This window comes from Clupea harengus, chromosome 20 (genome assembly GCF_900700415.2).
Source record: "Clupea harengus chromosome 20, Ch_v2.0.2, whole genome shotgun sequence".
NCBI classification, from domain to species: Eukaryota; Metazoa; Chordata; class Actinopteri; order Clupeiformes; family Clupeidae; genus Clupea; species Clupea harengus.
In genome coordinates, this window is record NC_045171.1 from 18,335,704 (window position 1) to 18,349,979 (window position 14,276).

The 14,276-nt window shown below is 40.9% G+C and overlaps 1 protein-coding gene and 1 long non-coding RNA gene across 2 annotated transcripts; one reads left to right on the forward strand and one right to left on the reverse strand.

Annotated features, from left to right (window-relative positions):
- Positions 1-2,610: 2,610 nt before the first annotated feature.
- On the reverse strand, positions 2,611-5,303 carry LOC105906277 (POU domain, class 3, transcription factor 4). Its single transcript, XM_012834396.3, has one exon. The coding sequence runs from the start codon at positions 5,081-5,083 to the stop codon at positions 4,001-4,003; it is 1,083 nt and encodes a 360-aa protein (XP_012689850.1). The 5' UTR covers positions 5,084-5,303; the 3' UTR covers positions 2,611-4,000.
- A 1,469-nt stretch (positions 5,304-6,772) lies between these two features.
- Positions 6,773-13,959, forward strand: LOC116225225. The gene is made up of 2 exons (XR_004165984.2): positions 6,773-9,926; positions 13,418-13,959. It is a non-coding gene; the product is annotated as an uncharacterized LOC116225225 (long non-coding RNA).
- Positions 13,960-14,276: the final 317 nt, after the last annotated feature.

Below are 14,276 nucleotides of genomic sequence, written 5' to 3' on the forward strand. Positions count from 1 at the left end.
GTACAGAGTTTGGCACTGCATGGCTTGGCATTGTAATGGAAGCTTCTGTCGCGCAGGTGATGGGGCCTTCACTGGCGAGCGCGGGGATCCCTGGGTAGCGCAGTGTAACGGAGCTGATCGGGTGGCGTGGAAACCCAGTGAATTGCAAATGTGAAATTGATTTTGGTCCCACAATTAATCTTATCAGCTATTCCTCTCCGCCTCCGGCACGTGCTCGGAGGGCGCAAGGGAGAACAGATAGGCTACAACAGCACACTTCACAAAGTCGCCTGGCTTCAAATCTGCCATTATAATTTCTTTTGCCTGTTTAAATACGAGATTTGAATATTCTTTCTATTTTTTCAAGCCTGCAAAATGCCATTGCTGTGCAGTTTGTCCATAGAAACTCATAGTCTCGCGCAGAAATTGGGCTAAGCAAGTCTATAAATATTAGATGAATATGTTGGTTTTGCGAGTCTGTTAACGTTTATGGTGTAGATATGAGCATTCTACTTTGTTTCAAACCACTGTAAACGACACTTAAAAACTCAAAGGTCTGACATGAAACAGGCCGGAAAACAATAACTGAACAAGTGTATTTTGGTGTGTAGTAGCACTGATTGAGGTTAAGCTATAACATGAGTAAACGTCATTGTTATGCGCAGCTGTCATTTGGATGCGTCAATTTATATTTTGGAACATTTATTTTGTTCTCACCAAACATTTAATAACAGCCAAGATTTTATGTTTTTTTTAGCTATTAAACGTTGTATATGTTGAAACCATTTCGTTTTGCCAGTGATATTTTATCAATATAACATGCAGCGGTAGTAACTCTTCATGAAGGCCTTGGGTGTAGAGTATCATCTGTACCCAAAGCCCAAATCCACTCTGATCCCCACTAAAACGCCCCAGCTTTATCGCGGGTGATACACGGGTGCGACACCCCGTAGAGAACGCAGGACTGCCGAGACACTGGACAAATTGTTCGGAAGGGCACAATACTACAAGGTCCATTATGCAAATCCTCAACGCTGATCCTTAAACTAGCCGCACTGGGGCCTGCCCACGGCGCAAGGTGGACCTGCTGTGCTCGTTATCTGGTACACCTTCATGTTAGAGTTGGTTTTATGTGTCGGAGCGATATGTATTTTTCACTATTTTGCATTAGATATGTTGAGCTGAATATTTTTATTCTCATTAGAACCCCGATAAGAAAGAAGCAGAGAAGCACTCGAGGGGGGTTCCGCCTTTTTTGTTCTCCCTCTCAACCATCACTTCTCTTGTTTAAAGATACTGCTGCGTTTTGCAGGTCTGGGCGAGTGATGTTGCTTTTTTCTTTGCCCATATTTGTATTTATTAATTGTCCTTATCGACACGTTTCATATCAGAGGCGACTTCCATTTTCAGCGCAGTCTACAGTATTCATCCAGTTTCTCTCTCCTTTGCTCTCGCTCTCTCGTAGCACATCCCCATGGTCACTGGAAGTTGCAGACTGGGGAAATGCATATATTAGGCAGCATTAGTATTCCAGTCAGGCCTCGCGTTTCAAGGCAAGGCCCAGACACCTCTCCCTCTCTCCCTCTCTCTATCTCTCTCTCGCTCCCTCCCTCCCTCCTTTTATGTTGGCCTATGGCCTTTTGCATGGGATTTATTTAAAATATCACGCACACTTTCTGTGCTGTGCATCCTCAACCTGGATACTGTTGTTGTTGTTATTCGCCATGTTGGCATCTTGATTGTATGTGAGCGGACTACATGCGCAATAAAATGTTAGATTGTATTGTTTTCCTTGTTTACTATAAGCGAGCAGCGGGTGTCCAAGGCCCTCTGTGCGTGTTTATATTCGGTCATTGTTCGGGTTGTTTTTGCTGTGATGTAATAGGCCTACCACGCGGTGTCAAGCCAGCCCAGGCGACCAGAATACAGCAAGTAAACACTTCCGTGTGCGGTGTAGATTGTTAGACATACATTATCGAGATCCGAAACCAATAATACAAAAAATAATTGAAAACGCAAAGCATAAATGGAGACTGGCATATAATCCAAATCAAAACATGTTCGCTCGCATCTGTGGCGTTGTGGTGTGAACTAAATGTAATACTGCACCCGTGAATAACGTTTACTTAAAGAAGAGCTATGCAGCCTACACGGAAATTGTAGCATAAAGTAAGAAGACGTGTAATAAACCGAATCTACAATAGTGTAGGCTATCATTAAGTGTAGGATGGTTCTAAATCACTGGTATTACAGTAAAGTTATCATTTCAAAATTGTGATTGTGTAGGCCTCTTTCTCTGTTTTACCATGCTGTTATTTTGTAGGTTACATGATTTCTCATCGAGAAGCATACATGATTGTAGAAAATAAAATCATAAATAATAAAATCATAATGATATTCGTACAAATTTACTGACCAAATGGTAGACGGAAAGAATGAAATATCGAAGCATGAAATATATGTAAAATATGGCTTTAGAATCTCACAACTGTAACTGTTCCCAAAATGAACCAAAGCAGAATTTAGAGAAATTAATCCCTTTAGAGGCTCCTGCCAACTATCCCTATCCACCAGTAACCATTCCTTTCTGTCAAGCTTGTGTCACCACAACAACTAATAGTAACACTACAATTGTAACAACAAGTTGTTTTATTACAACATACAATATACAGTTTGTTTCAAAAAACATAATACAAGCTTTATACTGAAAATAAATAATCGCTTGACCTGGCATTGAATTTGGATTAAAACGGCCGAAAACGTCAAATTTTAATGAAAATATCCTTTGTACATCACTAAGTGCATGAATAACTAAACAGTATTTGTTTAAATTAATGACTTCAAAAAGGTTGTTTATACAAAACTGTACAGTATTCGAAAAAATATTTAAGAAATAAACCAATAACAGAAGATTATAAAACTTTAGATATTGAAGGTGTACATTAAAATAATTATAGGCTATAGTGTATCGCAACGCGTGTCACCGGCAATTATCTAACGGTTCCATTTAGTGCCCGATATTTCACACAGTAACGTGGTCGATGACATGGCAAATCAAAGTGATCATGTTAACCTGGAGAACCTTAAATTATTATAACTTTAGGTCGTACGTTGCTTTGTTTCTGAGATATAGGCCTAATATTTTTGTGAAAAAGAAAAAAGGATGATGGTCGAAGTTTAGAAGTGCTTTGCTCCTGTTGTAATCCAGGTTTACATCAGTAAAATAAAATAGAAATGTAGTACCGACACTGATACGATTCTGGTCGAAGACAAAACAATAACAAACTGATGATACAATTTTCTTGTAAAAGAAAGCCTTTAAAACGCCACTAGAAGGTGACCTATACTCTCCACCCGACAGTCTCTGAGCGTGGCTAAAGATGGCTGCGTATTGCTATAAAGCATGGCCGTATAATTTCTCATACAATCGGCGCGGCAAAAAAAAAGTCAACCAAAATTAAACATATCAATAAATCATACTCCGACTGCTTGCTTCTCTACCTGTTACTCAATATGTGTACATTGTAAAACACCTTACGTTATCAAGAAGCTAAGCAGCAGTGAATACAAAAAAAAATCATAAACCGTTAACTAAAGTCGTTTACATTGTGTTCTGTCAGAAATTATTACTGAATAAACCTGATGTATAATTGTGATGTGAAAACCAAGGCGCTGGGAGGTTATCGATAGGCACACATTTTGTATTCATATCCTTGCTGTAATACAAAAACATTTTGGTAAATAACTCGTTCCATTTGTGATTTCAAATAAAACATTTTGAGATAATGCCCAAAGTACTGGAGATATATGCGAGGGGATGAAATAGCAGAAACAGTTGATACTGTTCTTGGTTTTTTCTTCGTCTTCTCTCTTTCTTTCTTGCTCTCGCTCTGTCTGTCTCAGTGACTTTTGCCATTTGTCATTTATAGTACAACCAGAAAGATGGACTGCGATGAGAAACCAAACCCATCATTCAAAAAAGCCCATAGGTCTCCCTTTCTGCGAGGAAAGTCTTCCTTGGTCAGAGATCACGGCACGAAGAGTTGTCTGTTACGCCGTGAGAATAAACCTCGTGAGATTGCTGTTCTCCCGGTGGAGTCATTCTCTTCTCCTTTTGTCTTCTGTTACAAAACCACACACGAACCACCTCCTTCTCGAGCTGTAGGCTGTCAGCCAAAGAGGTTATCTCCTGAGCCGCCGGTTTGGGGCATTTTAGAAAATGTGTCTCCAACACCCCTTTGACGCTCACCTCGATCGAGGTCCGTTTCTTTCGTTTCCTCCCCTGTGCAGCGATTTTGTCAATGCTGCTCGGACTGCCCGTGGTCGAATCTGCCTCCTCTAGCCACTTGTTCAGCAGCGGTTTTAGTTTGCACATATTCTTGAAACTGAGCTGCAGAGCTTCAAACCTGCAGATGGTCGTCTGCGAGAAAACGTTGCCATATAGTGTCCCCAGCGCAAGCCCCACGTCAGCCTGGGTGAAGCCCAGTTTGATCCGCCTTTGTTTGAACTGCTTAGCGAACTGCTCCAGCTCGTCCGAGGTCGGCGTCTCCTCGTCGGAGTGGTCATGGCAGTGGTGCCCCCCCATATCGCCATGGTCCGGCGTGTCTCGCAGTCCTGGGTGCAAACTCTGGTTCTGCGCGGAGTTTGGTGGAGGCGTCAGCCCGCCATGCTCTAGCATGCCATTGACAGTAAAGCCCGTTTGCGAGTATATGTTGATAGGTTGTCCGCCGGTGTTTATGGATGAGTTATGAGACACGGGTGTCCCCCATGCACCTGGATGATTTGTATGGGGCGAATGGTGGGCGACATGAGGCGACCTGTGATGAATGATCGCCCCGAGTTGGAGATCTTCCCGTCCCGGCTTCACGTCCTGCTGGTCCAGAGCATTGGTCGCCAAAGAGGATGACCAAGGGCTTCCCTCGGACACGCTGGTCACCCACTGATGTGCAAGTGGGTGTCCATTGCTTTGGACTCCCTGTAGATAATCACTTTGGAGAAGTTTCTGGTGATTCCTGAAAGTCCCTTGTTGCATGACCGAGACGTCCGCATGAACCATGGAGTTGGAGTTGATAATGCTGTAGGGATTCGAGGCAGCTGTGGCCATGCTTACCGTAGATCCCCTACTAGTTATAATGTGGCAAAGGGAACAGCTTCAGCCTTTGACATCTACCAGACTCTGGAGCCAAATCAGCAGCATGTGAGTGATGGATAGTCCCAATGCCCAATCAAAATCAACCCGAGACGCACGGGCTGCTTGGAATAGCCAATGGCAATGCGGGAAGTAGCATCCCCCACCATGAAAATTGGATACGCAGGAGTCGAAAGAGTTAAACTGACACAAAACAGGAAGTGAATCACAGTACAGGCTCCATTTGGGTTTGCCGAGAAATAGTCAGTTCGTGCTTTATAGATCCTATTTACTAACCAAGCCGGTCTGTTGCTTATTTACGCGCGGCTATAACTTCTGATGTTACAGCCTAAAATAGCTTTGTCTGATCTTGATTTTCCCATGCAGTTTATTCTATTTTAGAGGGTATTTTACGCAATGGCATGTCGTTTAAAATAGATGTATATTTTAACTCTTGAAACACATATTCATGCATAGCAGTAATTATTGACCCAACTTTTTTTTTTTTTTTTTTTTACTTCCAAGAAACTAATAATTAATGTTTTCAAACAAGTGCAACTGTGAACCATCTCAACTTTTGTGCTCTTTTTAAACTACATTTTCAATTTGAAAACTTTTAAAATGTATATAGTATTTACAGTGGCTATCATTGGTATCGTTTTATTTTATTTAACAATAAAATAATTCCAGCCATGCTTAGCGTGCCATACGATCAGAGCAAAGTTGTTTTGAATGTCAGTATGTGCACCATATTTTTCATCGTACATGTTGTGCCATGACAGTTGACGTGACAGCCCATTTTCTTTAGTCTCACAATCTCCACTCAAGACTCAGCTGGCTCCCCAGCCGTCGTAAACATCATCATCATCAGCAACAACAACGTCAACAAACTAAATCTTGGTGGCCCAAGTGCACGCTGTGCAACCCTCCGCGCACGTCTTTAAGAATCTCGACAGGTCTTCACTGGCTTTTGAAAAAAAAAGAGAAAAGCTTTATCTGCATATTTCAAGGGTTACCTAGCTGCGTAATTATATTTGCCATTAGAAGACTGCATCACAGTCTCCTTATTGGTTTGAAAATTCCATTAAATATATTGCAAGAGCTCCCAGGTTAAGCTTGATTTAAATTTGCATACATTTTCATACATTTAGCAGAAATAAAAGAAGGCTAGCAGCCACCAGAAAGTCATTAAAGAGCGCAGTTTCACTGAGGAAGCTGATCACAGGGACAGAGGAAGGGAAGGAGAGAGAGAAAGAGGGAGAAACAAGACAGAGGAATGAACAGGTGAGCCTCTGCTCCACATTTTTGTCCACATTAACCTGATGTGTGACACGCAGTATGAATGGAGAAAATAGGAAGTGTATTGGGAATGCAATGTACTGTCTTTGCGTTTCTTGTGGCGGGTGAACATACACCGTCCAAATGTGTGTAGGATATGCTATTTTCAGTCGTATTTATTTTAGAAAATTCAGTGGTCTCTAATTGTTTTTGCTGACATGTTTTTTTCCTCCTTTTTAAATTTTCTTAATTCACGCTACCGGACGTAGCCAGTGGGATTTTGTCAAAGCAGCGTTATTTTACAAATGGTAACGACACAGACTAACATATGTCAAAATGTGATTTAAACTCATTTTGGTTGCCGAGTGGGTTCATATCAATTCAGTCGTGAGGGTACATGATCATGAATTGAGAGACAAAGACTAACTTCTATTTCGTAGTTGCAATGTGTAGTCTGAAAATTCTATTTTCGTAACTATATTTTCATGCAAGGCAAACTGAATGACACGGCAGGGCAACACGTCGCCTGAGTAGATTTTCATTCCAAGAGCTGCATATATCTGAAAAGACCAATTTAAGAGATTAGAGATGTGCTGTTGCAAATCTTTTTTCAGACCTTTTGAAAGGCTTACTGAAACCCTTAATACTATCTATATGGGTTTGTGATTTGAGTATAGTTGATAGAGAAAAATATATTTTTTTCAATATTGAAAAACGTTGGTTTGTAAAAAAAAAAATGTATACACTGAGAGAGTGAGAGAGAGAGAGAGAGGGAGAGGGAGGGAGGGAGAAAGAGAGGCTTCTGCTGTCGTCTCCTCTCGATAGTCTAAGTTTCCAAGTGTAACAGATGCTTCTCCCAAGCCGTTCCTTGTGCTCGCTTCTTTTATTCAGGCGCGCATTTTTCTCCTCGCGATCCCCGTTTCCATAGAGAGAGGAATAAAAGGTGGCCACGGCCACAAATCCGCGGGCCGGCCTGAATAAAGGAGTCCATTGAAATGAGGGCCCGGGCTGGACACCGCCCCAGCGTCCCGATGCTACTGTTACAAGAGCCCGAGATGGCGTTTTCTCTGCGCGGGTTTAAGCCCGTGCAAGCAATCAGTGAGCTATTTTCAAAACGCTACCATGTCACGTCTTATCTCGACGGCGGCTACTGCGTCGTTTGTAATTACGCCATTTAGAATAGAGCGTGCAATTATTGTAACCCGACGTAGGGTACACGAGGCGCCCATCAGTAATATGCCAACTAACGACCGTTAGAGTGTTAAATGTTGTTTTCACATCAGCTCCTATTAAGCTCGTTGCTGGAAAAAAAAAGAAAGAAAAGCGATGTTGTAGGCTACTGAAACATTCAGCATTGGCTTGCATACATGAAGGGAGCTCAGTAAACGGGCAACTTTGTAACTCTCTATCATTTAGACTTCCCTTAACGCACAGCCCTTATTTTGGCAGGAATTATTGTTGGTTGCCAGAAAATGTCATGATGGTTTTTAACAAGTTTGCGAAGAAGACAGCAAAATAAACTAAGGCAAAATAACACCATCAGCACATGTAATAATTTCAGTATTCCAACATAGACTACATATCTGTAATAATTCAATCTCCCCATTCAGTTGGCTTTGAATTTCAGTGATGTATAGGCTTAGATGCAAGTGGGCCCATGTGAGACAAGAAGTTAGACCCTAAATAAAATATTAGTCATATCCTCATATTGGTTGCCATTGCATGGTCCCTTGTTGCCTACCTACTCACTTTGACATAAGCTAGGCTGCATGAAGTCTGGTATCATTCAGTATTTTTTATGTTTGTTTTGAGAAAGAATGGCAGTTGAGATGTAGCTGTGTTTTTATCTCGATGGCTGTACCTAAAGATAGATTTGGCTTCTACTCCGAAACAGCGTGGTGCCCGGGGCAGGACGTGTCATTCGCGTGTCACGACCTCATTCACATCCCCCGTCAACTGTGCTCACACTGGTTGCCCGGCCACCCCGCCTCTCGCCTCGTCACCCCAACAACCATTTGTGTTTCTTTGTGAAAACAGAAAAAGAAAAAGAGGAGAACGTATAATCCCTCCAAAACTGCACAAGGATTCAGGATTTAGTTTTCTTACAGCTCGACACTGAGAGGAGAGATGGTCTGATTTGCGCCATTCACGCACACGAACAGAGTGTGAACAAAGTGTGACAGTGCCGATTTTTTTTTTGCACAACAAACAGACTACTTTAAGAGTCAAACCATGTCTTTTAGTAAATGTATTTTTTGTTTGTTGAAGTCCGTCTTATTCCGTGAATAAACAGACTAAATACTCAATAGGCTACCTAACTGATTTCTTGAAATATTATTTTTTTAAATGTATGTTAGACTGAGGACTCGTTTAATCTATTTTTTTTCCATCGCAAAAATGAATTCTCATTTGAAAATGTGTTCTTGTGTTTCGTTAAAATGCAATATATACTATATTTGACATGGCTAACTTTTTAAACGCATCACTCTGCTCCCTGGTGCAGTGCAAAATCAATAGGAGCGTTTATCTGGAATGACACCTATTTAAAGGGCAATGGGGCGACCAAAAGCCTGTATTTCCAGCTGTCTTATGCCTGATAAATTGCAGCTCTTTTTCTAGATATAGCCTTTATCTAGAGTATTCATAACAAAATATTCAAAAAGCGCATTGACATTGTATAACATCTGCAATAATAATAATAATAATAATACTTGTGTTATTATTGTTGTTGCTGTTATTATTGTTATTATTAGTAGTATTATCAAATACTACGTTGATAATTTCACTCTTATTAATAGACGTGTAGGCTATAAGTAGGTTATTGGTAAGTATTTTAACGCGAAGGAGAAGCTGTAACACATTAGTGGCAGAGCTAGAAGAAGCAGTGGTAACTGCATTTCACCCAAGAAGTTAAACGGAATGGGCGGCAGTAAGAAAAAGTTGTTTGTGTTTACGACTTGCATATTGGTATTAGTTCTCAGCTAATTAAAATAGCTTTAGGGAGCATTGTATGCGGTTGCACGCTCGCTTCACCTCACACACCCACACACCCAAACACACATACACAGAGAGAGAGAGAGAGAGAGAGAGAGAGAGAGAGACAGAGCGAGAGAGGGAGAGAGAGTCACTCTCACACATATATTAAGAGAGCAAACAGAGCCGGCTTGGTGCTGTGGTGCCTGTAGCCCAGTGAAATGAGACCTCAAGGCAGTGTTGGCAGCGGGACGATGCTGGAAGAAATGCATTAGTAACGCCAGAGCAAAGAGGATGTAGGACACAAACTGGGGTGAGCACTGGCGCGCCTGCCGCCAGTGTATAAAGGGGTCGTTTCATCCCGCGCAGAATGTATGGCCATAAATAAAGGTGCATCTATAATTTATGAAGTGTTTTTTTCTTTGTTTGGCCTCCAGCATGGGTCCCGCGGGCTGTGTGCTTTGGGCGAGCCCCACGCTGCTGTGGCGCGGCCTGCGGTGTGGGCACTGACTTTGGGGCACGGCTCGGATGCTGTCTGACGTGTGAGACAAAATACTGAAGCATGACGGTGGGGAGAATACAGTCACTGCCCTCACTCCCACTGTGAGCAAGTGTCTCCTGTGCATCATCATAACTACAGACACTGCTGTGCCTTTCCTTTCTCGCAAAAACGCTTATTAATTGGAGGCTCACATCACCATCAAAAGTAATATGATGCAATTTTTTTAAATTGCAGTTTTCTTTGGAACGCTGGGGTACACATTGAGATAAATGCTTTGATATCGTAGTGTCCTTTGATACTGGTACATTGTGATGGGAATGATATACCTAATACCATTCCTTAAGTGTTATTCATTGATTAGAGTGCGGTCTGTAGTCCATGACAAGTTCATCCTAGCCCTCAGTCTGGTTTACACAGAAAAAAAAATCTTTGTTTCCGTCGCTTTATTTAAACTAGGGTGAGTTTTTGACCTGAAGAGTGTTCAGTTACACAGCCAAGACATTGCTTCACATCTGCGATCCTGGCGGCGTGAAAAGTAGTCAAATGACCAGTTTTCACGAAATAGACCGCGCTCGCTTCAGCAAGATAGTTGGTCTTCGTCAGATCTGGGACCGGTGTTATGTCAAATAAGTAGTTGTAGTTGGACGTTTTTTTCCAATATATAAATCATGCTGAAGTTCTCAGTCAATGTTTTTGGAGCCGATTCGGTAACAAATAGGTCGTTTTTTATGTTATTTTGTCAACAGAGTCTGCTGGACTTAAAAACCAAGGCGGTAACCTAGGTTTATGTAAAAACGATGGGTGATGTGATATTAACAGTTCCACACAACCAAATCAAGCACACGTTTAATGTATAAGAGCACAAACATGTTTTATGTTTTGATTTGCCTATGCAAATAAAACCATTCAGCATGGTCTGGGCTTTCTATTCGAAAAGATTTCCCTTTTTGGGGCTTCTTAATAAAGCTGCTCCATTTGGAATTCTTTAGTGTAGAAAATCTATCTTCAGTCTAGAATTGTGTTTCGTTTAGATATTAGACTTATGGTTAAATAATTTGACTCTAGTGTGTATGATGCGTATTCTAAATTATTTTAATTTTATTCTCTTTAATATTAATGATGTAGTTACCGGAATTTATGCTACTGGAAGATTATATTAGTAATTCTGACTTAAATAACCTAAATAGGCCCAGCCAACCATCTGTATAGCCTATAACTGCAATTAAAGCATAAGGTTGGTCACATTTTTCCAATTGTTTGCATTGATAATCTTTCATAATGAAGTTTTACATAGACATAAGGCCTACCATAAACTTTCACATAAGTATATGAGTAGCATACGATAAATTATGTAAACTAGATGATTATTTTGAAAATTACTGCTCACTGTTTCCGTTGTATATGTCGGTTTCTAAATCATAACTAAAATTCAAATATCTTTTTCAGGTTACATTTCGTAACCTTTCCGTTTAGGCCTATTTCTGAAACAGTGACGAGCGAAACTCACGGAGAAGCATCTCTCCGTCCACAATATCCACAGAATAAATAGAGACAAAAGTTACCCCTCCCCCAAAATCAACTTTGCCTAAAGTCCACATCCAAAAATGATCTAAATAGGAAAACCATTAACGGGCTACGCAAATGCACGATGCCATATTCAGGTAACCAGAATAAAAATATCATGGATGCCGCGTCAGTCAACGCCGTCTTTCAGCCGTGAGAAATGTGAACAGTGTAGTTACTCGCCAAACAAACCGCCTCTTTGTGAAAACAAACATACTAGTAGACACATACGATTAAAGAGATTTACTGCGACTCGGCGCTCTGTCTCACCATGCGCAATAAAAGGGCTTTGCACAGATACGGCAAGCGGTTAAAACAATACCTGCACACGTAATTCTTTTTCAAATGTTGTCGATAAGCGACAAGGACGGTGGTCTTCTAATCATTTTACTAACATGTCTCTCCGGGGTTATCGCTCCATAGAAAGCAAAAGGATCATGTTCACGTACATTATTGACTTTCAAAGTCATTGAAAAGCTGTCAGTATCATTGATTTGGCGTCAATATCAATTAGGCTGGCTTTGCCACAGCCTATACTTGTTGAACATACCGTGGCCAGCTTTCAATGTCACAGACTTCTACAGGTTGAAATACTGATTTTTGGACTTAATCTAAAGTGGTAATGCTCAGCACAGGAATCCTTTGAGACTAAGGTTTGTTGGCCTTGTTTAATATCCTTGTCTGTGAGTGAGAATCTTTGGGCTTTTGGTGCCTTTGCAGTGTTGCCACACAACACCATTTTGACCTCTTTCTTCTTTAGGCAGAGAGGGTGTTTGTGGGAAAATAAATGTTTAAGGAAGTGGAGGCTTCAGCAACTCTCATGTATTATGCATTTGCATATCATGGGTGAGGTGCCTGTGTGAGTGTGTGTTAGTGTGTGTGTGTGTGTCTGTGTGTCTGTGTATTTAATTCATCATCCCTTTTGCTGATGCTGCTCTTTGCTTGGGTACCTCCCGCCTCCCGTGTGTGTGTGTGTGAGTGCATATCTGTGTGAGAGTGTGTGTCTGCGTTAGTGTGAGTTTGTGTGTGTGTGTGTGTGAGTGCATATCTGTGTGAGGGTGTGTGTCTGCATTAGTGTGTGTTTGTGTGTGTGTGTGTGTGTGAGTGCATATCTGTGTGAGAGTGTGTGTCTGCGTTAGTGTTTGTGTGTGGTTGTGTGTGTGTGTGTGTGTGTGTGTGTGTGTGTGTGTGTGTGTGTGTGTGTGTCGAAGCCTGTGATGTGCAGACTCCAGGCCGCATTACCATCTCTTAAACTTCAAACAAACTCTTCATGATCTCCTCTTCATACACACAAAGGACAACAGGAGCAGGAGTACCGCCAGTGTAATGGATCTCCTCTCTCTCATACACACACACACACACACACACACACACACACACACACACACATATATATATATATATATATATAAAGTATAAACACACACACACTCACATATTTGTTTGTAAACTCATCTCATTGTAATGCAAGTGTTTTCCTTGTATTCCTGTGCATGGGCATGTGTGTGTGTGTGTGTTTGTGTGTGTACATGCATTTATATATATATATATGTGCCAAGGGTATGTTTGTGTCCATGTGTGGGTGAAAACAGAAAGACCAAAAGTCAGAGACCAGCTAGAGGAGAACTATCAAATAAAATATGTTCAATTTGTGGGGTTTAGCTTGCAACTCTTTGTATGATTTTGTCCTTTCACCCTGCTGTGAGACCGTATGATGTGTGTGTGTGTGTGTGTGTGTGTGTGTGTGTGTGTGTGTGTGTGTGTGTGTGTGTATGTGCACACGCACACGCACGCGCGTGTGTGTTTGTGTGTACGTGAGCAAAAGTATGGGATTATGCCCATTTATTATGTGACATATTAACGCATGTCCTCTATGCTCAACTAATGTTTCACCATGATATGATAAACCTGTTGCCCCCGGCTGGTACCCCCTGCTTGGCAAAACTCGCACATGATCCGAGAAGTTTGCCCTGACTGCCGTCGTCTGCCAACAGGTTGGCGAAGCTGCTGTGAAATGAGGAAGAAGGCCCGAGTCTTCAAGGGAAAAACCTCTTCAGACTTCATAATGCATCTTTAATAACTTCACTGCCTAAGTCACAGCACACATGAAGATCAGGCATTATTTAAACTAGCTGTTCAGCATCCAGGGGTTTGGAAGAACTAGTTATCCAGATTGTAACATATAACTCTGAATGTATCCTAATAATAATAATTATTATTATTAATAACAATAATACTATTATTAATAATAATGAATAGTAAATAGTACATCACATGTTGATTGCAGAATTGATTTGTACTGCAGACATAGTGGAGGTACAACATGTGAGCCTTTAATCTCAGTCCAAATTCAAAGTACCTTCCTTTGTATTGAATTGCATACAGTAGCACTTTTTGATAATACTTTTCTCATTTTTTGTATCCAACACAGTACAAAAACCAAGCACATTACTACGAACGTAAAGGCTAGTCATATGTTCCCCACTTATAAAGTTCTGTCTATTATCATTAAAGTAGGAACAATATGAGAATTTAATTGTCTTTAAGTTTTTATTCAATGGAGTGTTACTTTTTCCAATGGAATTTCACCTGACATAAGGTTCACAGAGAGGGCCCTTTGCCAAAGCAAATCACCTTAAGTGAGATAACAAAACCAAATCTTACTTTGGCTACAAATATTTGCTCAATAATCTACGACCTATCCCAGGATGATCATACAATTACCTCACCAATCTTTTATTCCTATCATATTAGGTGCCGTGTATTACTCCCATCTTGTGTAATACCTGTATTTAATTAATAATTTTAATTGAATTAAATTGAACTTTAAATGAGTTTATCTTAAACTTATCC